The sequence below is a fragment of the Cygnus atratus genome, chromosome 2, assembly GCF_013377495.2.
Source record: "Cygnus atratus isolate AKBS03 ecotype Queensland, Australia chromosome 2, CAtr_DNAZoo_HiC_assembly, whole genome shotgun sequence".
In the NCBI taxonomy this organism is placed as follows: Eukaryota; Metazoa; Chordata; class Aves; order Anseriformes; family Anatidae; genus Cygnus; species Cygnus atratus.
This window is the reverse complement of record NC_066363.1, coordinates 37,621,809-37,646,435: the sequence shown is the minus strand read 5'-3', so window position 1 is coordinate 37,646,435 and position 24,627 is coordinate 37,621,809. Positions and strand designations below refer to the sequence as shown.

Here is a 24,627-nt window from a genome sequence, read left to right as displayed (position 1 = left end):
TTAAGGAGAGGAACACAATCTGGAAGAATTGCCATGGCTCGTGTGGAGGACAAGAACTCACTAGCATTTGCTCAGCACTGTGCTAGTCTTGCTTCCAGTTCCCAGATGAGCTCCTTTGCTACTGGTTCAAGAGTCCTGGCAAAACCCTAGCGTGTGTTGCATGTTTTTGTTCTGTAGCTTAAACACAAGTCTCAAGGACTTGGTTTTGTCTTTCTGCAGCCATACAAATTTGGGATATACTGGACTTGGGAGGAGTCCAGGTGACATAATTACTGCATGAAATTGAGGCTTGCTTCCTATGATAAAACTTGCACACCCAGCAAACTCTTGGTTTGTGTGCAGTCATGCTTTTGCAAGTGACTTTATACTTGTGACACACTGTACTATGTGATAAATTTAAGATTAGCAGCAGTGTGATGGGGTTTCCCAAATGTAAGGTGACACACAAGAGTTTTCAGCCGAGTCCAATGCTTACTCGGCCACTGTAGGTAGCTGCTGTGGCTCTTACTGGTAAATGTTAACCCTGGCATTGTGGTAGGGTCTTGTACAGGAACTGCAAGTTTAAGGCTTTCCAGCCAATTTTTTTTTAAAAGCCTGCTTATTCATATAAATGGAGCTCTGTTTAGTTAAAATTGTAAAGACCTCTCAGCTTCCTTCCTTTCCTTCCCCCCCCCCCCCCAAATAATCATCCTCTCAACTTGAGGCTTGCACTGATTAGCTACTTTTCTGAAAGAAACAGTCCTTTTCAAGGAGAGGAGAATCTCATTAAGCCTTTGGTGGGAGCTGCAGCTCTTGATCAGTGCACTAAAGACAAGCTTGACAGTCGTCAGATGAGTTAAGAACTGCAAAAATATTACCTGTCTCAGTTAAACAGTCATCAGTTGAAAAAGTTCGTCTCATTCTGAGAATACAGAGGCTTCCGCATACTATGTGGCACATAAAAAATTAAAGACATCAAGGATGTGAGAAGTCCTAAAGGTGCCATATGTTTCCAAGTGATTTGATAAAAGGCCTTAAATCTGAAAGAGAATGAGGTATGAGGTTTACAAATAAATAGATGGAATTCTGAGAAAGTTAGAGATAAGCCAAGATATAGTTACTGGTGAAATATAAATAAATATCAGTCCACTGCTGTAGTTCCTCAGTTGCTAAGCCCTTTATTGGTGTTCTTTTATTTGAACAATTGTTTCCTGAATTTCTTAATAACAACCGATACAAGAATTGACAAATAGTGCTAAATTGCATGGGTTAATTCACTAGCAATTATTGTACAGATTATTAGTAAGCAAAAAAAATTAGCATCTACTTTTATCTCAAATCACAAAACAAAAGAACAAAAAGAGTGACAGAAAAAATGGTCTTTTGTTAAGTTATTGTCTCATAAAGTTTGGAACCGTGTCAGAATCGCTTTTTTGTTTTGGTTTGGTTTTGTTGTTTGTTTGCTTGGGGATGCTCAGCTCAGATGCAGCATCTGTCTTTCTCTGCAGTCCTTCTTCTACCCGATTTTTCCAGCTGGGTTGAATGCCTTGATGAAGCCTTTCAAATGATCAAATAGATAAAATTGTGCATATTCTGTGGGATTATTTCCATTGTTCTTCACCACATGCTCACTGAATAAAATACTTTATAATTCTAAGACTTTGTTGTCAAGCTGCACTCTTGCACTACTTGTCGGCTTTGTTGTTTGTTTTTTCTGTTATCGTAAATTTTGGGAAAGATTGGTCTGCTCATCAACAGATACTTCCAGGGAACCCTTCCAGAACTAGTGATGGAAACTCAGGCCGCTTCTTTGCATTTTTTCAAATCACTGTAAGTCGTTATTTAAAGGTCCTAACCATGTAGGAAGACTATTTTATCAGTGACATTTCATTATTAGAGAGTAACAGGTCTGGGTCTTTTTGACCTAGAAGGTCTTAGAAATGATTCTCTGTTTTGCAAAATACGTTTAGGAGTGGATAGAAGCAAAAGCATCGTGAATGTGGGCTGTCACAGGGTTAGGAGCCAGACTGCCTTGAGGCCGCTTGTGACTTCTCTTTGGGTTGCATTGTTAGGGACAGGGGGCAGACGGCGTTGGCTGAGGCACAGGGGCACAGTGCTGTGCCCACTCCCACAGGTTTGGTCCTGAGGCACTGTCCATGCCAGCGGTGGCTAATGAGAACAATAGTAAACTGTTCTGTTGTTGCTTGCTGACTCTGAATACGCATTTTCATACACTACTGAGCCACCTTTGAAGTATATTTTATATACTTTTTAAAGGGAACTGAGGATTTGACCTGTTTATTTGCTTGTGTACTTATTATTTTATCAGTAGGAATGTGCATTTATGAAACTGGCTTTTTTGCTGTGGCTAACCTCCCCAAAGGGATCCTATCCAGGGGGTAAGGAAAGGTTTAGATCTTAAGACTGTCTGCATAATGCTTCATAATTACCACCTTCATACCATCAAAGAATCCTGTCCCTGTTGGACAGGACATCTGTTACATCTTTATTGCATGCACTTTCTACTTCGGGATTAGATGGTAATAACTTCGTTAACTCATTCTTCGGCAGCCGTGAAGGTAAGGTGTCTCTGTGTCTTGCCTTTTCATTTCTAGTAGATGTGCTTTTCCTGACAATTACACTGACTCTTTGACGCAGAAATAAAGTTATAAGGATGCCTTCTCATAAGCATTTGGGAGAAATACTCGGCTATTCTTCCAAAAACTTGCAACAACAACCATTTTATTGCAAAATGAAAAATGATTATAATTCTACTTTGGTTGTTCCGTTCCAGTGATAGGCGAGTTTGTGGCCATTTTCCCATGACCCACATTAAACAATAGATTTGCATGCTATCAGTATCGCTGTGTGGGAATTCTTCACTTAAAAACAGAAACCGGCCGCATTTTTCTGAAACGAGGGAGCAGGAGTTCAGATTCTGGAGAGTGACAGGAAAATTTGCTCTAAGCAAAAAAAGCAGGGCTTTTTTGCCAAGAAAAACTTTTTTTCTGTAGTAAATCCGTCACCCATGCTCTAGCAGACTTGCTTAAAAAAACAAAACAGTACTTTTGGGAAGTGCTTTGTTAACTTTTAACAGCCTTTTCCACTACTCTTTGGCTTTCTATCAAGCCTTCTTGCCAAGTTGAAGTGATGTGGTGTGTTTGGCAGTGACATACTTCTTTTAGGTGCCAGTGGTGAGCTATTGCTTGCTAGTCGTTTTCAGTGCTCTGTGAAAGCCTTATCACTGCTAAATACGCCGTTAAAGGAGTTAGAGAAGGCAGTATCCCCTAGTGCTTTTTGCAGAGTTTTGCTTTCAGGTCCTTATTTTTAAAGGTGTGGGTTGTTTTTTCTTTTTTCTTTTTTTTTTTTTCCAGAGGGTTTGGAGGTGGTAGTGCGATGGGTTTTTCTGCTGTGTTTCTGAACTGGTTTCCTAGGGAAACGAGAGTTAAAAAAAGGCTCACAGTCTGTCTGTCTCATTCCTCGGAATAATTGGTACTGGTCAGTTTCAAACCAATTTGCTAGAAATTTTAAAAGATGATTACATTGTTCCTAATTCTGTGAAACCTGGCAGTTGGGTCGAGGACAAAGACCTGCGTTAACCAGGGAAAGGTGAGGAGAGCTGAGCCACCTACGTTCTCCTCGGTGAGAGCTCGCTGGCCGGGGAGCGAGTGCTTCACTCCAGCATAGCCACAGAATTGCTGTTTCTCATCGGTTTGAAGAATCCATGGGGTAGGGAGAGAAGAAAAGAAAGGGAAATTTGAGGCTATGGCAGTAAGAGGCTGGAGAACAAAAGACTCATCAGTGGGAATCACTCATCATTAGTTGTGCCGCTCGTGGAAAATAGCTTGAGTAGGAATTTGTATCGTAGCATTGTATGAGCAGTGATATAGGTAGCAAAACCACATTTCAGCAAAAACTGTTTTTTTTTCTCGTACTGATTTTCATCAGATCTTTAACCAGCTGTGTGTACTGGCAGAAGTGGTAAATCCGATTACGTATTGACTGTAAAGCAGGCCGTCTTTGGTGTAGAGGTAACTCTCCCTTACCTCATTTCTAAAGGACGTGATTGCCTAATTCATTGCAAAATAAGCCATCCATTTGTTCCTCCTAGCTTTCCATCTTCTGGAATTAATTTTAGTTTATGTGGTCATTCGAAGAACCATAAATGGGGTAACACATGCCTCTTCCACATGCCAAGTTAAGCAGGAACTGGTGGGGAAATCGCTTCGCAGGGATTGCTGCCACCCCACATTTCCGTGCATTCCCACACAAAGCTTCGCACGTGAAGCATGCCGTAGAAGGGAGCGTTTCCTGTGACATCTGCAAAGAGTGAGGTTTCGGATCATGGGATTTTCCTCTCGAGGCCTGTGTTCCTGCGAGAAGCAGAAGAGCATGAGCTCCAGCTGGGTCGCTCCCGTTGGCACTGCTGGGTGGCCGAGGTCTCCGAGTGCAGCTGCAAGCTGGCACTGAGAGCAGGTCTTGTGGCTGTCTACAAGATCTGCTACCACAAGAAAATTTAAATCTTGCTCATCTACGGATGCCGACTTAACTTGAAATTCGTATTTTGTCCCTAAGATAGATATTAAAACTTGCGGTGATGAGCGTACATTCCCATAAGCAATACAGCTGAACAAAAACATAGAAGTGTCGGGACGGAGAGCTGGGAAAATGGTAAATATTTTCTGGAGGATGTTTTGCATTTGGATTTTTGTTGCAGTTCCCAAGCATGCTTAATAATTGGAAAGGAAGACAGACTTAGTTTACTTTTTATTCCTTTTTAAAATCTAGGGGATGTTTCCTGGAGAATTTTGTAGGGTTAGATGGGTCAGTTTTATTTCTGTTTATAGACTAACACCTGTTGTGGGTATAGAAGCCCATGGAAGTGTTCGTCTCACCATCATTGCAGCATAATGTGTTTAAAGAAAATCCAAACACATTACACCTCCCTTCTCTCTGCATTTAATTTCTCTTCCCCAAATATCTCCAGTTTATATTTGATTTCATCATGTCGCATTCTTTTACCCAGCTTTCCTTTTGAAACATAACCAGACTCAGGGCCAAAATCAAACAGAGAATATACCTTCAAGTAACATTGCTTTCTTAGTTATACAGCGCACATTGCAAGTTTTGGCTGCTCTAACATTTGTTTAGTTTTGCCAGGAAAGCTGAAAACAATTTAACAGACTTCTATGAAAAATCACAGGATTTCCCCAAATAAAGGAATTTGATTTAAAGGAGCACCCGAGGAACACTGAAAAGTTGCACTTTATGTTCTCTTCCAAATGGAAAACGTGCATAAATTGGAAATGTCATCTCTTTATCTAAAAAACCAAAATACTTCAAGCCAAGAAAAAGATAAAAAGATGAAAGTCACTTCTAAACTTTACTTACTCTAATTTAAAGTATTAAATGCTTAGTATGTACTGCTGCTTTTCAAGAAAAGGAATGTTATTAGTCAATGCAGGCAAGAAATGAGAACATCTGAAATAGGGTAATATATGGACTTTAGTCACAGGATTGGAAAAAATCCATTTCAGGCTTTAAAAAAAATCTAACAAACTTGGCACACGGTATCATCCTAAATAAGATTTTACAGGAAAGACTGAAAACAGCCATTACAACAGAAGGGGAAAATGCGTGTGAAACACTGGAGATTTAATGTGAAAAGAAGCAGAAACCAGCAGGTAACATTTGAATAAAGCCTTCAAGCATTTATAAAGCTATCTGTCCTTTCCCGTATATATTCAGCAAAGTGCTGTGTATAAAATATATACAGGCATGACCTGCCAAGAGGATTTTGGTTTCCCCGGAGACTATCAGTTCTCTGTTGCACAGGTTGGCTTGGTGAGTTAGAGCTATCTTGATGAATCCAAACCATTCTCCGCAGGGTTACTGGATATGTCAGTGAATTTAGATCTTTGTGTTAAAGGTTGAATTTTTAAAGTGTAGACTTCTAAATGTCCTCTCTAATGTCCGGTTATTTCACATGGCATGTGCTTAGAATATGCAGTAATTATCTTGTGAAGTGGGGAAAGACCTCCTTTATTGTAGTACCTCGATGGCATTTTTATCGTCAATGTTGCGCCAAATCAGGGATTTTGATCACAATTTTCAGTGTGTCGTGAAAAACATACGTCAAATGATAGTGCATGTATTCAATGACAGTTACTGCTGTTGACTTCTTTCTCCCCCCTTTTCCCTAAATGTTTTGAAATCCTCTTGTCATTTTTCAGTTTGGGAGCTAGACTTCAATCAGATTTATATTTACTAATTATCTCGTGAATATGGAAAAAATTCCTAATTTAATGCATGCAGCCTACTTCGTTCATCTGTGCTTGATTAAGAAAAACCCCAATAATTTCAAGACTGCTCTCAGTTGGTTTGGATGGAAATATGTAGATTGATGAACTTCTCTGCTTTTTAACTCCTTGAAGAGTCAGCGCACACAGGGTTTTATCGTCAGCAGGATACAGCAAATCGGAAGGTTTAGAAATGCTACAAACTTACCATAAAACGCACAAATTGTGCATAATTTGGAAGTTCCTGAAATGTGCCTTGTTTTATACGCTTCTGAGGATATTACTTGCACTCTTTTACTGCAGTCCAGGTTTGCTTACTGTAAAGTTTGTAGAGTTCAGTGTTGCTTGCTTGCTATATTCTGCAGTTCTAAAATCCCAAATGAAAATTTGCCAGAAATATGGAAAGAACATCGAAGTGAAGCATAAAACAGAGGAGAGGAAAAGGAAAAAGAGGGGGTTATGCCAGGAAAAAAGAAATAGATATATTGAGAAGTATGGGAAGGAGAACATTGGAAGATTCTGGAGGTTAGCTGTGAAACTCCCTGGTGTTAACTGCTGTTGCTGCTGAGAAAAATAGTAAACATGTTAGCTAGAGAGCGACCAAAACAAAAGAAAAAAGATGCATCAGCCCTCAAATTGTATGATGCCACTGGCTCCTAGATGTCCGAAGATCTGTTCAGTAAGTTCTGACTACTTCTGTGTTGTTGGGTGGCTCCTCCTTCCCTACCTGTTGTAGTGTTTGATGCCTGGCTACTTGCTGTGAGAGCATGGAACTTGCTGCACCGCTGTGTGGGTGGTGGGACGTCCTATTTCACATCTTCTTAAGCTGTTAAAATGAACGGCATTCAGTGTTTGACTTGGGCATCTAAAGTATTACCATTGGTAGAATGACTTGGTGTCTGAAGGCTTTAGCACAGGGAACCAGTACTTTTTTGGGAGTGGAAATAGAGACGTGAATTAATGTTCTAGCGCTTCCCGTAGTTCAGAATTACCCGTCTGTATTTCAGTGTAATATTTGCCTTTGGAAGCTTACACAGATAACAAGTCTGTATGAATAAAATATTACAACTTTGAACGCTTTCTCCATTTGGTAAGACGTAATTGGAGTTTTCTTGGATTTGTGAAATGTAAATTATCTCTCTTTGTTGTCTCTGTTTGGTCTGCATCAATTTAGGAAGCAGAACCAATTCCTCTCCTTTTACAGAGCAGGAAGGAGGGACAAATAAAATACCATGTCAAAGAGCTGTTCAAGTACAGAAGGGATAGGATTTAGTTCTTTTTTTTCTAGGCACAGGCTAAATGAGAAGGCCCTCCCCTTTTTCAGTCGTTACCCTTGCACCTAGTAAGTGGTCTTCAGAATTTAGCTATTTTGCATAATTCTGCCCACAAGCTAATATATGTGAGCGGTGAGTCATTTAAGAAGTGCCTGTCGATTTATTTAGGTAACTGGAGTCTGTTTCTTGGCTGGTTTTTCACTCTGGTGGATGTGATAGCCTGGGTATGTCAATTTTTTTCCGAAACACCAGAAATAAAACTATTCCATGCATAAACCCACCATATTGCAGTGAACGTACCCAGTTCTTGAGATACTTACCTTGTGCTTGCAAGATACAGGCATGAAGCCTTGACTGGACCAAGAATACAACTCAAAGATGCTGTGAGATTAGGCAACAGAATTGAGGAGAGGAAGTTGTCTAATTGCATTGCATCTTTGAGCTAGCTTAGTTCTTTCTCGATTTGACTAGCGCATATACCTACCATTTCCTAAAGGAAAGAAGAGGATGTCTGTGTGTGTACTTATACATATACTCACATACATATGTATGCATACATATATTTACATATCTACATAGAGATGTCTATATACATACTTTCAAAGGGTACTTATCCAGTTTCAGCCTTTCTGTTCTCACCTCCTTTCTTGAGATACAATGCTTATGGTTTTGAGTACTTTAAAGTTCCATTATTACTTTCACTAAAAGTAAACACCAGGAGCTTACTGAACAGTCACCCTTCATTTAAATTCCCGATTTCTCTTGCGTATTCATTGTTACTTTCTTTGATGGTGACATTTATTGTATTTGCCTTGAAAGTGGAAAGAAAGTCATTTAGCATAACCAAAAAAGCAATGTGAATTATTAACAACCGGTGTCTTGCCTCTGATGACAGCCGGCACGATAATGCACTGAGTCTGTCTCCAGCTTCTTCAAAGTTTAGGAACCTCTGTACGCCCCATGGGAGCTCTATTAGAAAGGAAAAAAGACTATAGTGCAGCTTGTACAGTTTTCACTCCAAAAGGTGGAGCTTTTAACTCATTGAATTCTAGCATTAGTGTGTTTCAGCTAATTAAAACTCTGTGACATTGTCAGAAACATCATACATTCCCTTCTGTGTTAGTCATACTGCGTGAGCATTTTAGTCTGCTAAGTGTGAGTTCAGAAATAAAGATTTGGATCTCCTTGCAAAATTCACCAGAAATCTGTGTACCTCTCTGTTTTTTCTAAGTTATATTATTGGTATTTTTGCCTTTATTTTCACTGAAGGTACTCTGATTCTTTGATACGTTTTCGTTGTTGTTGACGACAAGAAACTACTGGTGGATTCAATGGGGAAGGAATGGTTAAATGAGAGTAATATGACTGCATTGCTTTGCCATGCAAACAATTTGTGCAGTGTCAAAACAAGCTCTTTAGTGATTGTAACAAGGAATGAAAACTTGCAGTTAGATGCCTCTGTAATTTTTTGTTTGAGGTTGACACTGGATGGAAATAGATGTATTCTCCCAGAATCAGGCAGTAAGTGTTTTGATAATATTCAATTAATAGTTTGCTTTCTGCTCTCCAGAGTAATATATTGGCCTTACCAAGACTTAATAGTTGGAAGGGATGATGGTGTGGATTCCTTCAGCTGTTCCAAACCAACTGCTAAATGTCAGTGAAGGACCTTGAAATTTTTCTTATTTATAGAACAGAGAGGATCTTTGCAAGTCTGTGCTTCGTCGTTAGACAAAAGCCAGCACTTCCCAATAGATTTTACTATGCACCCTCCTCCAGGTGGATTCTGACGTTGCCCACCTCTCCCTATGGGGCTTGTGCCATTCAGCCCTCAGGGCCTGTACTGATAAATGTGAGGAGTTTGGCAAACCAAAAAGACACCTTGTGGGATGGTCCTTCACCCAGCAATCACTGTTCAGCTTGCAAAAATTATTTGTGGTCGGAGGGCTATCCAGAAAACTGGAGCTGCCAGGCAGCAGTGTGGGAGCAGCAATCTGGGTTTCCTTTCCTGATACAGCCAAATGAGCAGCTCTGTGCCCAACAGCTGCTGCTGCATTTGACATCTTCCTATGAAATGTTTTAATGTAGGTGGAACCGCACCTTCTAGCAAGTAAACTTGCTAGTTTAATTTTGACCAGCTCTAATGCAAAGGTGGTGTTTCGTTCTGCTAGACGTTGGTCTGCTGGAGATTTGATCTCTTTAAATTAAATTAAACTCTTTGGAAAGGAATTAATATTAAATTTAAAAAAAAAGGAATCCTCATACTAAGTAAAGGAAGTGTGCTTTGTTATTCTACGAAATGATCAAGGTTGTTATAAACAACCATAAACATGCTAGGAATTGCTCTGTGTGAAAATGTAGGAGATTTTGTGGACTTGGGCCAGATTTATGCGTTCGCTCATACACGTGGTCAGTGATATGCTCTATTCCCATATTATTGTCTCCATTCGTTGTTGCTATTTAGTCTCCTGCCAGCAGACAAGCAATTACAGCCAGCTTGGTGGGATTCATGAGGCACAGCAGAGCAAGCTAATGCCATTTTCTATGAGGCGGTCACTAAAGGCAGAAGGTAAATAGTCAAATCTATTATAAAACCCTGCAGGAAATCCGTGGATGTTGTTGGGTAATGACTGTATTACCATATGAGCGCAATTTCGCTTGTATCTTCTTTCCATCTTATGTGCTCATTGCTAGATCTGCTCAGGACCATAGATGCTGGTGCCTGGCCCCTAGCTGAGTTCTTTGTGGTGGCCTCCTATGCGCTTTGTAGTGTGCAGCAGAGAGATTTGGGTGCTTTAGAAGGGCAGCAAAAAACAATCGCCCTGGTAGGAGAGCTCCACAAACCCCGAGCTGTCCTGGAGAGGAGGTGAGCAGACACCATGTGTCCCGTGAGGCCCCCAGCAGAAGCTGGAGCTCTGCAGGAGGGCCTGCAAGGAAGGAGGGCCTGCAAGGCCGGAGGGGTCTGAGGTGCTGGGAGGAGGAGGTGGGAGAAGGAGCATGTAGCTCCAGGAGGAGGTGGGGGCCCTGCTCCCAGCGCTTGGGGACTGCCTCATCCTACGTTTTGGAAAAGAAAAGTGACGACTGGATTTCTTGTAGGGACTGAGCCTGCTGAGGTGTTTGAGGCCTGATCAAATAGGGGTGTTGTGCTTGTGGCTACTGGGGCTGTATCGCTTCATTATCTGGGTCCAGTGCGTTGGCTTGTCTTCCTTTTCTGCTTCAGACCACCATTGTACACCACCTTCTGGGCATGCGGTGGGGCAAGGTGATGTCTTGTATAACCTGCACAGGCAGAGTGCATGCAGCTGATGTTTGGTCGCTTTAATGGAAAGGGAAAAGGCTTAATGGTTTCATCTGAAAATGCAAATGAACAAGAAAACTTGAACAAGAAACAGAAACTAGTTATAAAAGGAGTCCAAAAATTTTTGTGGAACTTTTTCATCTGTAACGTGAACTGTCTTTATGGGCTACATCAGTCTTTAACAGCTGTAACTGGAATGAGAGCATAAAAGCCTAATTGGGAAAAGATGTTAAAAAATGAAGACCAGAAAACTCTGACGTTTGATTTGTTGGAGTAAACAAGCCAAGTAAGCACCTAGCACAGGGTAAGAGAAGTTAGCGTAGAACTGTATGTTTGTCCTTTTAAATAAAGTATTAAGGATAAGTACTGAGAAACTCAGACCTGAATTTGACCTTTTCAGGAAAGCAAAATTAAATAAATGCAGTTTTGGCATTTAACATTTTACTTTTCCTGGATCGTAGCATTGATTCAATTATTTGCTGAGCAAGTATAAAGAAATTAAAAAAAAAAAAAACAATAAAGTTTGTCTTAGCTTTGTCATGAAGGTATGTAGCAGGGAGGGAAAATTGCTGATTATCAAGTAGAATAGAGTTTAAAATACCTGATTCTGTTGAGAATATATATTGTAAAAAGATGTACTGTAGCTGATGATTGTCTTTATTAAGCATAAGCTAATAGGTGAAACCATGCTTTATTTTATCTGTTTTATATATATATATATTATTTGAAAGTGTTGGTTTATGGCATCTCAACTTTCTGTAAAGTGAGACGTTACCACCTCCAGAATGAATAGCCTGTGGTAGCTTGCAGAGATACCAAACACAAAAGAACAGGAGTCTTCCATTGTAATACCATAAGATGAGCGTGAGCATATACCAAGAAAAGACAGCTGATGAACTGTGTGGCATCATCTGACTGCGAAGGCCTCGTTGGCTGTAGGATTCATTGGTGCAGGTGGCTGTTTGATCTCTTTGGCAGCAGCCCTTGATGGTTCATGGAGGCTCTTCTTGGAGGTGCCGCTGATGCTTCCTGCTGCTCACCCAGTCCTGTTGATAATTTGGGAGAATCTCTCATGACCGCCACAGTAATGCAGCTCAAGAAGACCTGCAGGGAAAGAGCACATCAAAACAAGAAGGAGAAACCAGTTATCCTACATAGTGTCTCCCCAGCCTTATGTATTTCCGCAACCATATTTCTCAGCCTACTCTCATCCCTGAGGATCCCTGTGGCAGACTGCACCACCTTCCTCTGTTTCTGCAGCTCCAGAACGTGATTTCTGGGAAACAACTGTCTATAAATGTACATGGTTCAATCTGTAGATTTTTATCTTAACTCTACCTTTTTATTATTATTATTTATTTTTTTTTTCTGTGGGAAGATGGGGTCAGTGAGTGTTTGGGCAGGTTTTCCCTATTAGCAGCAAAGAATGCACAAGTCAGTAGACCCAGGAAAGTCATTTGGACCTTATAAATATCAGTTGTGTAACGCAAACTTTTTTTTTTTCTTTTTGACTTTTCTCTAAGCTGTAGTCTTGTGTATGTATCCAAGCATTGCTGGAAGTATTTTCAGCTTCAGTTACCAGTCAGGCAACGAATTACTCTGTCTGATAATCAGTTCCAAAAGCAACCAGCACTTCTGTTTCCACTTTTAGCTTTAACAAAATAAAAAAAACACCACAGCATCTGTCATTTACAAGTTTCTTATGCACTCTTTTAGATGCAGACAGAATAAACAAAAGATACTTTGAGGTCAGGTTGTGAAGTGCAACAATAAATAAGGAAACATGGAGCAGAATGTAAATCTTAGACCTGACTTCATTTCAAGACCTACAGGGATGCTGCTAAAAGAATTGAGCTTTATCTTTTGGTGAAGCAGAGACTTATCACAACTATAATAACTACTGGAGTCATTAAAGCTTTTAATTGATCATTTATTTGCTCTGTTACCTTACTCAAGTCCTTATTCTACACAACTTTGTTTTTCCTTTTTCTTTTGAAAGAAAGACATGATTAGAAATCTCTTTAAAAACTGAAACAAAATGTTTAACGGATTTTATTTGAAGTTGTATAAGACTTTATGAAAATGTTAGTATTCTGTATTTAAACTAACATAAGGACAGACTAGATCCATGACTGCTTTCATAACTCATGTAGGTTGAACCTACGTGTAGACACCTTAGAAGAATTAGTGTAAGAAATCAAAGAAATCTTTTCGTTTCAGTTTGAAGATGGTTGGAGGATGAATGTGACTCTCCAGGAAGGTGTGATGTCCTTTTTCAACCAATTTTGAGATAGAACTTTATGATTCTTAACCTAACTTAATTCCCAGAAAGATACTGGAACACGTTTATACTCCGGAGGATGATGAGTAGCAGGGATTTCTCTGAAGGAATCCACATCACATGGCAGCATAGCAAGAATGCGCAGGTCTGTTGACCGAGGAAACCCATTTTGACCTTGGATATATCAGTTGTGTAACAGGAACTTTCTTTTCCTTTTGGAGAATCTCTGGTCAAAGGAGAAAATAGCAGTAGCTCACCATCAAAGCAAAAAGATGTATTGACTGCAAGACTTAAAATATTTCTGTCCATAGTCTATTAATATTCACTGTTTTCATTAACATTTTCAGCAATAGACTACTACTGGGTGTATTTATTGAAGTTTGCTAATCTGAGATGTGCAGTAAGTACTGTGGAGGTAACGATCAAGAATGGCTGTTGAGAACTGAAAGAAAAAGAATATGAAATTCATTGAGGACATTTGGCCACTGTTAGTTGAGGAGAAAACTAAAACTGATCTCGCCTCTAGGTAATAATTACGATGGACTAGGTGGATGATCCGTTCCAGCTCTGTTTTCTATTACCTTTCTTTTTTAATCCTCAGGTGTACATCCCAAGGCTCCAATTGCATGCATTTTCATCCTTTCCCCTCGTGTTTAGCTTTTAGGGGTAAGCAATCACACTCCAATGGTAATGAATAGTCTTTCTATGAGTTTTATGAAGGCATACTCAGGAGAATCCAGAGACAAGGTTCATATGCAAGGCAAGCATGAGTTTTCGTAGACGATTGTTAAAAATTGGAGCACCATCACCAGAATTAACGTTGTTGAATAGTGTTTAGTCATTTAATTGTATCCATGTAAAACCCTCATTGGGCTTTCATGTTCTTTTAATTAATTAAATTATTTGAAGCATATTTGGAGATTGTTGGAATCTCTGTGTCACAAGAGGAAAAAGGTGTTTTTAACATCTGGGTTTCTTTCCCTATGTTGATCCCCAGTAGGGTCCAGTAAGTAAGTCAGCTGTGTTATTTATTATACATTATTCATTGGGGTATCCCTTTTTATGACTCTCATGTGATTTGTAAGCTGTTACAGAAGGTAGAGACCTATTGTCAACATACTCATGGCTTGGATTTCTCATTTTATTTGCAAAAATAATAAAAACACTGCATCTTCCAGTCCTTGGTCAAAAAGTTCCATTATCCTCTTCTGTAGTATGGTCTTATATGAAGAAAAAGCGTACCAAGCACAGCTATTCTATTATTATTTAAATTATTCCTCTGTATTATTGGTTTTGAATATTTATTAGTTTTTGATAACCTCTTTCATTATTCATAAAGGGTAGCCACATAATTTGATGAAAAAAGCAGTACAATGAAACCTTATTTTGCATAGCTGGTGTCTTTCATACAAACTGTTCTCCAGTGCTTTTTTTTACGGAAGGGCCCAAGCTTGCAAGGTGCTGGGAACCTCTGTTGTGTTTCCTGCAACATCCCCTCCCTCCTGGTTTCAGGAGGAGGGGAAGCTATCCAGCACCTCTCCATACAATATGCTCTGGCATATTTAGGGATGAAATAATAAATAGCTCCCAACAGAGAGAGAAACGAAGAGGCAAAGGCAGGGAAGGAAGCTCTCTTTTCAGAGAAGATGTGAAAAACATATGAAGAATTACTGATGTAGAGAGACAGAGAGTAGAAGGTTGTTTTTGGTGATTTATGGGATTTTCTTTTGAAGCTCACAAGATGATGCCAAGGAGATGCAGGGAACTGCATGTACTGACCGCAGTATCTGTTCATATGTCAAGGGTCTGACAGTAGTCAGCATCATCAGATGCTTCGCAGGGAGGCATAACACCCCACAGGAAGCAGATTGGACGTGGATTATTTTCACGCATTAGGTCTCATCCTCATCTCTAATATGTTCTGGTTTAAACCCTGAGATACTAGGTTCAGTGTCTGTTCTGAAGGGTTTGTCATCAGTACAGGTATTCATTGCTCTTAGTATTGTTACCAACATACACTTTAGAATATTTGGTATTGGTATCAGATATTGGTATATCTGTATTAGTAGATATTTGGTCTCAACAGCATTTTGTCAGTGATCTCCAAGTCTAATAATACAGCTTTTGTGTAGATGTCTACTTCTGTTTATTACTTTTGAATTTGACATGTTCTCCCTTCACTGACTATCCCCTTTCCCTCCCAGATTATGTAGGGATTTTTTTTTTAATGTCTGATTTCTTGTTTAATCGCACCAGTCTTTTATATGATAGAAGTCCTTCACCAAGACAGTCTGCTTAAAATCTGACATACAAAGGGGCCTTAGGAACGGTCAGTTTCTGTGTTAATATTGTAGACCAGTGTCAAGCTTGTTTAACACTGAAGAGCCTGGAATTTAAAAAAAAAAAACTTGATAGTCCAGTGTAAGATTATTGACCAATTACTTTTTGTTTCCAGCTGAGCTACCAGGATCATCTGCAATCAAGCTCTCCTCCTTGTGTGATCTTCCAGCTCAGCTGCAAGAATTGTACCAGCAGGGCTTCGTCTTGGCTGCTGTCCACCCCTTCGTGCAGCCAACTGATGAAAAAGAGAAAACTCCCCAGGAACAAATCTTCAGGGCTGTGCTTATCAAGAAAACAGAAAGGTAAAGCACTTCCAGTGAACTGGGATAAAAATAGACAATGTGATTTCCTGCTGAGTTTTGACCTACATCAGGAAATTATAGCAGAGTTTACTGTGCAAGACTTGATTTTTTTAATTTTTTTTTGTGGGCTTGAATAGGCTTAACATGTTCTTCGTGTTTAAAATTCATCCGCAGTTTGGCAGACAACTCAGAGAATAACAAGTTGAAATATGCTCTATATTTTGGGATATGTTGTCATGAAAGGCAAACAAACAAACCGTATGCCTAACAGTTTGTGAGGATGGTCTAGGATTGGTACCCTTTAATAATTTATTAGAATAAATTAAGGCAGAAGAAATATTTGCTTAGTAAAGACATATTTTGTGTTTAGCGGGTTACAGTTAATGCAATTAATTTGAGAACCACAACGTTAATGCATGCTTTTATCTGTAGACTTTAGGCTCTTCTTTCCTGTAAACAATACAAGCTCTTTTAATTTTTGATTCAGAGCAAGCTCCTTAAATTAAAAGATGACTTTCTTGCTTTGTTCAGAGTCTTAAAATGTATTAAGAATATTTTACACAATCAAAGTCTGAAGATGAATAAACAAACAGGAATACTGTTCTTTTATGTTTTAATCTGATTTTAATAACATCAATAGAATGTGCTGTTAACTAGTTGAAAGCAAATTAAAATGTGAATATTTTAAACATAGATTTAGGATTTTTGCTTAACTATTTCAAATACAATTTAATGTTATTTGAATGCTCACAACTCTGTAGCTACCCACGTTGTTGCAGCCACGTTGTGCAATTTTTCCACGTAAACTGCATTTCCCACTCTGTCCCTTTTTACAGCAACCTTTACGGAAAGCTGGGGGATAACTCAGCCTCCTGTTTGCTGATTCCAGTCTCTCTGCTGATGCTTGAATGAAAAGATGTAATTGTTTTAAACACCTCTTTAAAACTGAAAACCACCATTCGATTTGCTACAGCCTGGTGGTCAATTGGGAGCAAGTATGGACAGAGTCAAACTTCAGTCTGTGGCCTAAGGAAGGTTTTCTGTTTTATTACCAAATGTATGCAGGCATTAGGTATCACAGCCAACACTAGCTTCTAAAATAACTCTCAACTTACCTTCACTTGCTTTTAGTTTTATTAATGAAAAACTTCATGCTGGCATCCTGATGTTGTTTAAAGGGTTTCCAGTTTTATGGTCGGAGTGTTTGTTTGTGTAGTGGACTTCTAGGGTAACACTGTGATGGACTTACCTATTTGTTAGGCTTTGTATTCCCTTCCTACAAAGTGCCTTGCTGCAGATAATCAAAGCATTTGCATGCCTGAGTTTGCAACGGGGTCAGAGGGCTCAGCATCTTTCAGGACCAAGCTGTAAAGACGTGTCAGGGGAAAGCATCCTCCTCCTTGGCAGTAAGAATGTAAGGGACATCATCGTCAAGCCAGAAAGCTCAGTCGCTGCTGTCCTGTGCCATATCCGGTAGTTTACATCTGTGCAGAATGAATGTGAAAGAGTACAAAATCCTAATTGCCTACTCACTCGCTTGGGTGCCAGTGTTTCACACGCTTCAGACAGCTGTAAATGACTGTGCAAAATTAAAGACAGGAGAGAGTCTTGAACCAATTAGATCTCCTTTTGCATTCACACTCAATTTCTTTGCCTTCTCTTATCTGTCATTTCTGGCTGCCTGGGGAAGTGGAAGAGAGTTGGTGCAGTAGGAAAAAAACCAGAGAAGTATCAGGAGGGGAAATTACATCAGTTTGGTGTTTCTTGTAGTGTAAATATTCCTGAGTTTGGCCAAGAGTGTGGAAGAAACTGCTTTCGTAGCGTGTGAATGCAATGGCTCTCTGAATTGTCAAGCTCAAGGGAGAGAGATGGACATTGCATGGATTTCACATGACCATGGCCTGTACAGAGACCAGTTGTACTGGAAGCATGAGTTTATCCTATTCAAGTAAGAACTGTGAGGAAAAAAATCTATGACCTTAATTAACCTTTCTCATTACACTGCTGCTAAAGGACAAATGATACCTTTTGTCACTGAAGACTGTCAGGTCTCAGGCATCTGTAGGCTGTCTCTGTATAAAACAGCTAAAGTCTTGGGCAGGTGTTAAGGTCTGCTGAGGGTATTTGTTGGTGAGATTAGTGTTTATTTCTGTCATAAGATTTTCAAGTGTAAGTAGCCCAGCTACAGTTGTAGGTTCGCTGCTAACATCATTCATACCGCGAAGTGAGACGTGGTCACCTGCTGTTCGCTCTGATGGTGGTGCCAGGCGTGCACGGGGAGCCAAGGAGTCATAAAAAGCTCTTTACTGCGGTGTGGGGCCACCCTCAGGATTCCCCGGCCATCTCTGCAGAACCCTTGAGGCTGTAGCTCCTCTTTTACTGCAGGTGTTTCACCACAGATGGCTCCAGCACCACATGCTTAACTTGTCAGTTGTCCAGCAGATACCAGGTGCGGTTTGTTCACCTTGCTGATTTTGTTGCCTGAATGGAACAGAAACTGAGTTGTTGTGTGAGTGCCTTTTGGTGCAGTAATATCAATTCTGTGTATGAAGATATAAAGCTGAATATTTGAATTAGTGTCTGCTTTAATCAGTTACAGCTTTAGATGTCAGTTTTATGTTTTAAAATGAGTACACTGTTGCCTCACATTTTGTTTTGAGGTAGCATTGCCTCTCCAAAGGTAGAAAGAGGCAGTGCTAGCTGCAGCAGATGATGTGCATGAGGATCTGCAAGCTGCTGCTAACTGTAAAATTTGCGGTGCCTTAGTTTGTTCAAGAACAAAATGGAGAGGAGTGCTTAGACATGTCAGACATTAAAGCTCTTGGAAAAAGTACCTAATAGTGTCAGTCCTCCTGTTTTGCCATTGTCCTGGAGTCCTCAGTGTGAATTTGCAATATCATTGTACATTTGCTTCTTTCTTTGAAAGTCACTAGATAGTTCTGTTTTTAATCTGTACTGGTATCTCTGTGACTACATTGTCCTAGCTTTATGTTCAGTAGTGGTAAATAAGGAAGGAAGACTCGTTCCTGCTCTAGGACATTTAAGGAAACACATTCCTAACATACATGGAAGCCGTAAATGTTGAAAAGCAAGGTTTGTTGCTTGGAAATGTTAAGAAAAATTTAAAAGTAAAGGGCGTGTATATATATATGTGCATATATATATACACATGCATATATATACATATATAAATCAACAATAAAATTATCGCTGCAAAATGTCACGTTCAATTAAAGGAAATGAAATAAATGTAGAAGCATTTAATTCTTTAGAGGTACTGGGCATAGTCTACCAAGTAGATGAACGACTCTGCCATAGCTCTTGATAAATTTAATATAATAGATTTGACTGTATTTATTTATGTAGCACCTAATTGCATTATGCACAGTGACCAATTGATTGGAAGTAGTTTGGAAGTCGAATAGAATAGGTAGAATAATGGAATAATAATTTTAATGTTTCTGTGATTACTTTTCCCTTTCTCCCTCTATCTCAGTTTCAATGGACTTTTAAAATAAAAAGTAATTGACTGTTTTACTGACTGTGCTAACGTTTGAGACGCTTTTCTCGAGAAGTTGTTTCATTAAAACATATGCAAAGAAGAATCTTTGAGCCCAGGTTTTTAATTTTTTTTTTTGGGGGGGGGGAGGGAGGGAGGGGACTTCAGGGAAGGCTCTAGGTGTGAAGAGTAGCCCATGGCCTGCTGGTTCACATTGATTCACACTTGAGAAAAGTTGATTCACACTGATTTACACTTGAAGAGAATCATCTCAGGAAAAAGGATACATGGTAGTATTCTGGAAAGTGAGAATTTGTGGTAGTGTATTGCTCCTGGCAAAGGGAATGAGGAAGGTCAGCTCATTTGTAAGGCCCTGGCTAACAAAAATAAGGAGAGTAGCATGCATGTCATTTATGTTCCCCTGAGGAACAGAAAGGTCATTAGTTCTTCATGTGTCTCTTTTTTCCATTTTCTTTCCATATGTTCTAATTTTGAATATCAGAATCTGTGTTTAGGTGTCTTGTGCAAATCACTAGCACTGACAGTCTATGCCTGTTTCCTGCAAAAAAAAATCCCAAAGTCTGCTTCTAAACAAAATTGTAACAAATCCATAATGCAAAGCTGCTTTAATTCATCCCCAGCTCCCTGTAGTGTGACACCCCTGTCTGATGTCTTGAAGTTAAATTCAATGTTAATTAAAATGTTTGCATTTCTCTTTTTAAATACTGTGCACTACATTTTTTTTCCACTAAGAAATATATATGGTCCAGACTCACCAACTGTCTACTTAGAATAATTCTTACATGTTTGCAGATGGTTTGTTTTACAATAGTAGAATGAAACAGGGGAAATAATCTGAAGTCCAGATAGGTCTTTCTCTCTTTGTTTCACGTGTCTCTTAACACATAATCTTCTACAGGTTTTCCTTCCAATCAGTAGTCAACAAGGAAACATGGCTGTGAAGAATTAGACTAAATAATATAATTTAAGAATATTTTTTAGAATAGACTTCTATGTTTACCTCAAGCAACTTTGCAGCTGTTCTTCCTTACTGTAAAATAATGAGGTGTCAGGTGCTCCACTAATACACTTGATGAGATGATTCTGTTTCTATTTTTATAATTTCCCCATTTCCATTAATCCTGATGAAACGCAAACTTTCATCACTTAGCCAAAAATAATTTTATTTATCTGCAAAGAAGTTTGACAGACTTGAGTTCAAAAGTTTAATCGTAAAATGGGATTTTTACAGTTTTTTTTAACGTGATTTTAATTCCAAGTTATTTCTGTTAGTGACATCTGAGAAATAGCTATTTTTTTGTCTCCTCTGCATCACTTAAAATCTGGATTCTACAACAGACTAGAAAAATTAAGGTAGTATTATTTAAATGTAAATGCAAAATACTGAAATTACTTAAACATGCAAATGAATGAAACAGCTTCTCTTTCCATGAAAGGGAGGAAAACTTATTCTGAAGAACTGATGAAATATGAAAAGACGTAATTACATTAGGAAGGAGTAGCAGCCTCTTGAAGCATGATGCTTTATGAAGTCTTGGGATGGTCCTCTAGCATTTGGGTTTGCACATTCGCCTTCCAGAGGCAATGAAAACATTTCTGAAGACATCCAGATGATTCTCAGAGACTCCTTCTAGTCCCCAAATGCTTTTTTATTCAAGATTTTTTGATAGTTAATTGAAACAGTGAGTTCTTGCTCTGACTTTATATAGAATTTAGTTGATTGAGCCTTGAGCCATGACTGATAGATACCTCTGCCTGGCAAGCCCTTCTTTCATTTCCTTGGGTGTTTCCTCATTTTCCATGTGGAAAATTTTCATGCCATGTTTGCTCTTTAGTCTGAGGGTGGTGAGGCACTGGCACAGGTTGCACAGAGAAGCTGTGGATGCCCTGTCCCTGGAGGTGTTCAAGGCCAGGCTGGATGGGGCCCTGAGCAACCTGATCTGGTGGGAGGTGTCCCTGCCCATGGCAGGGGGGTTGGAACTGGGTGATCGTTAAGGTCCCTTCCAACTCAAACTGTTCCATGAGTTGATGAATATTGTGGGAGCCAGTGTCAAATCTCTTGCTCAAATTGCCCTAAATGTCCAGTCATTTTATTGTCAAAGGCAGTTGGGTTGGTCAAGTATGATTTACCCTTGCTAAATCCGTGCTGAGTGTTTCCAAACTCCTTCTCCTTCATAGGCCGTGAGACATTCTACAAAAGAGCTCTGTGGAAATACAGAATCACCAGTCTGTGTTTCAAAATAATACAGTTTGATGAAAAGTATCAGTGATCTTCTCTAGTGCCCCCGTGCTTGCTGGAGTTGCCAAAAATACATACTTTGCACTGGCACAATATATTCTTAATTTAAATGTAAATGCGTGTGTGTGTATATGTATATTTATTTGATTTTCATGTAGGATTTAGGCCTGAAGACAGCAAATTTATGACCCTGCCTTTATGAGAATTAGGATCAAACACGTTTTGTGTGCAAATGCAGCAAGTGTTGTTGCTCTCAGCAGGCTGATTTCAGCTTGATGAAAGAATAATATTTATTCCACGCCCAAGAGTCAACAGATATCTTCCTTTAGCTCAAAAGACAATGCCTAGGGTTTTTAAAGCTTTTTATTTGTTTTAAGTTCAAAGAAATACATATTTCCTCACAACAACTTCCAACGTTGACCCAAAATAAATATTCTTTCATCAATGTTCTCGTTATAAACACTGCACGTAAAAGAAGCCTATGTATCCATACATGCATGCCTGACCTTCTCTCAAGAAACTCTGTATGCTGCTATTTAAAAAGCATATATATGTACTATCAAATAATACATACTCCAGTGATAAGATTTCCTATCTAAGAAAATTCCCGGTAAAGAAAATACGTAGGTAATAAAGTTAAAGCAGTGTCCAGTGTGACAGAGTTGAGCTGGTTATGATACAATATACTAGCTTTTATTTTTTCTAAAAAATATGTATTTTTTAGGTGGGCATCATAAAACCTGTGAATCTTTAAGTGCTGAGTTCTTGGCTTTCAGATAATTGAATTTTGGCATTTTTTTAACCTGGAATTAATACCGATATCAACCATGAATGTTAATCCTCTTAATGTGTTTCTAGTTTTTCATAATGAAGATCAATTTGTTACAAATATGCAGATATATTTGGAAACATAAGCTGTTCTGCTATGGAATTATTTCTGTGCAGTGGAAAATCTCAAGACTGCACATACCTTCCTCGCATCATGTTAAATAAACAATCATTTTGGAGTATCTCTGCAGCTTACAAGCGTGCTTTCAAGTTTTAGAATTCATGGGTATGGAGAAATTCAGGAAGATTAGGACCAAATATTGGCTCCCTTATTTTCTTCTTATGTCTGAAAAGGATTGGAAATCCAGTTTGTAACAGACACTGATGTGTCAGCTTTAATAGTTAATGTGTAAGTTACTGGTACTCTACAGCTGGTAGTGGTTTATCTACCATGAAATGGTGCCTAACTGCAAACAGCTGTACAGGAAATGACAGCCTACTGAAACAACCATCGTAAAATATTTTGGACCAGTGAGCTTCCAGCTATAAGTGAAAATCTTATTTATTTTATGTGTTTTCCTCTTTAGTGGCACTAGAGGACCAGTTTAGGATTCAAGACCCCACTCTTTCAGATCTGCAGTCCTCAGCCTGCTCCTTATCAGTGACACTTGAGGGTGCCCCTCTACCCCCAGCTCCGATGTGCCTGCAAACTCCATCCCTCTGAACAGTGCCAGGTAGACTGAAATTCCCTCCCAGCTGTTTGCCACCCTCTGGTTAAGGTTTTTGGTAGTCACTGAGGATGCCCACAGTTGATAGTAAATCCTTTTTCTGGAAAATCGATGAAGATAAACAAACCATGAGATACATAACAAAGGAAGAAAAACAAATAAAAGCCTAGAGTGTATAAGATACAGTCTGACAGGAAAATTCCTGTCAGTCTCCATGCTTAACCTGTGCTTGCTTACTCTCTCCTGGTGTTGTGGACAGTAGAGTTCCCTTCCCCACTGCATGTGAAGGGACCGCATACTTTGCAGTCACTTCTCTTCCCTCGCAGGCATCATTACGTACGTTACAATGAGTACAAGCCCTGGTCATTGTGTACCAGCTTCTCCTGTTAGTCCTAGCTTCCAGGAAAGGTACAGCGTGACTGTATCCCAGTGTGCTTTTTTCAGGGCTGAGGCACTTTTAATTGGCCCAAGGATTTTTTTTATTAAAGGAGCAAAGGTAATAAAAAAAACAACCTTGAATGTCCAAAGACAGTGAAGGGAGGAAGATTCAGTTTTCTATCCTAGGAGGAGGAAGAAATTGCTAAGTATACATCAAGAAGAAAAAGGAGATCTTTCAAATTGTTAGAGCTTATACATTTTCTTTAAAGATAAACTGATCCCAGCATTTCTCTTTTGCTTTCTGTTGAGAAATATTTTTTGATGGGAAGGTGGAAATAAACTTTACATAAAACCATTGCTTTAATTAAAAAAAAAAAAAAAGTGTTATGTTGGCCTTATAGTAACTTCCTGTGCTGTAATATTGGCAACAGACTCCAGGGTATGGATTATTGATTTATTTCTCAAATGTCCTCCTTCAGAAGAAACGGGGATATGAGTGCAGGGATGAGACTGAAGTCAGGAGATTTGGACGTTTCCTCTGACCTCTGTGATCTTCATAGAAACATAGAATGGCTCGAGTTGGAAGGCATCTTGAAGATCACCCAGTTCCAACCCTCCTGCCATAGGCAGGGATGCCACCCACTAGATCACGTTGCCCAGGGCCTCATCTAACCTGGTCTTGAACACCTCCAGGGATGGGGCAACTGAAACCTCTCTGGGCAACCTGTTCCAGTGCCTCACCACTCTCTGAGTGAAGAATTTCCTCCTAATCTCTAATCTAAAACTCCCTTCTTTTAGTTTAAAGCCATTCCCCCATGTTCTGTCATTATCTGATTGAGCAAGGATCCTGATAGATGTTCCTATTTGGGGAATTTTTATTTCTATTTTGGGCATCCTACTTCATTGTCTCTAATGAAAGTGGTCCTAAAAGTAGCCCTCTTAAATTAATAAAATGGAAAACGTAATGATTTCTGCTCCGTATAGAATTTACTTATACCTGTATTTAGCTACTTCTGTCTGGCTGTACTAATTATATTCAAAGAGTGTAATGAGAAACTTTTATGATGTTGATGAATTACTTTGTGATTCATATATGAAATGTGCTGTTTATTGTATAGAGAGTGGAAATAATTTCTTGTCCACCTGGATTTGCTCAGAAAATTATTTTTGCAGTCTGTGAAATCCAGTGCCATTTATTATCTTTACATGAAAAGCTATAGC

The 24,627-nt window shown here is 39.2% G+C and overlaps 1 protein-coding gene across 1 annotated transcript in view; it reads left to right on the top strand.

Annotated features, from left to right (window-relative positions):
* The window catches only part of RFTN1 (raftlin, lipid raft linker 1), a 96,304-nt gene that overhangs the window by 23,341 nt on the left and 48,336 nt on the right, over positions 1-24,627 (top strand). Inside the window, exon 3 of the mRNA XM_035556420.2 lies at positions 15,587-15,773. Coding sequence (XP_035412313.1) covers positions 15,587-15,773 — 187 coding nt within the window. The remainder of the gene's footprint in view (positions 1-15,586; positions 15,774-24,627) is intronic.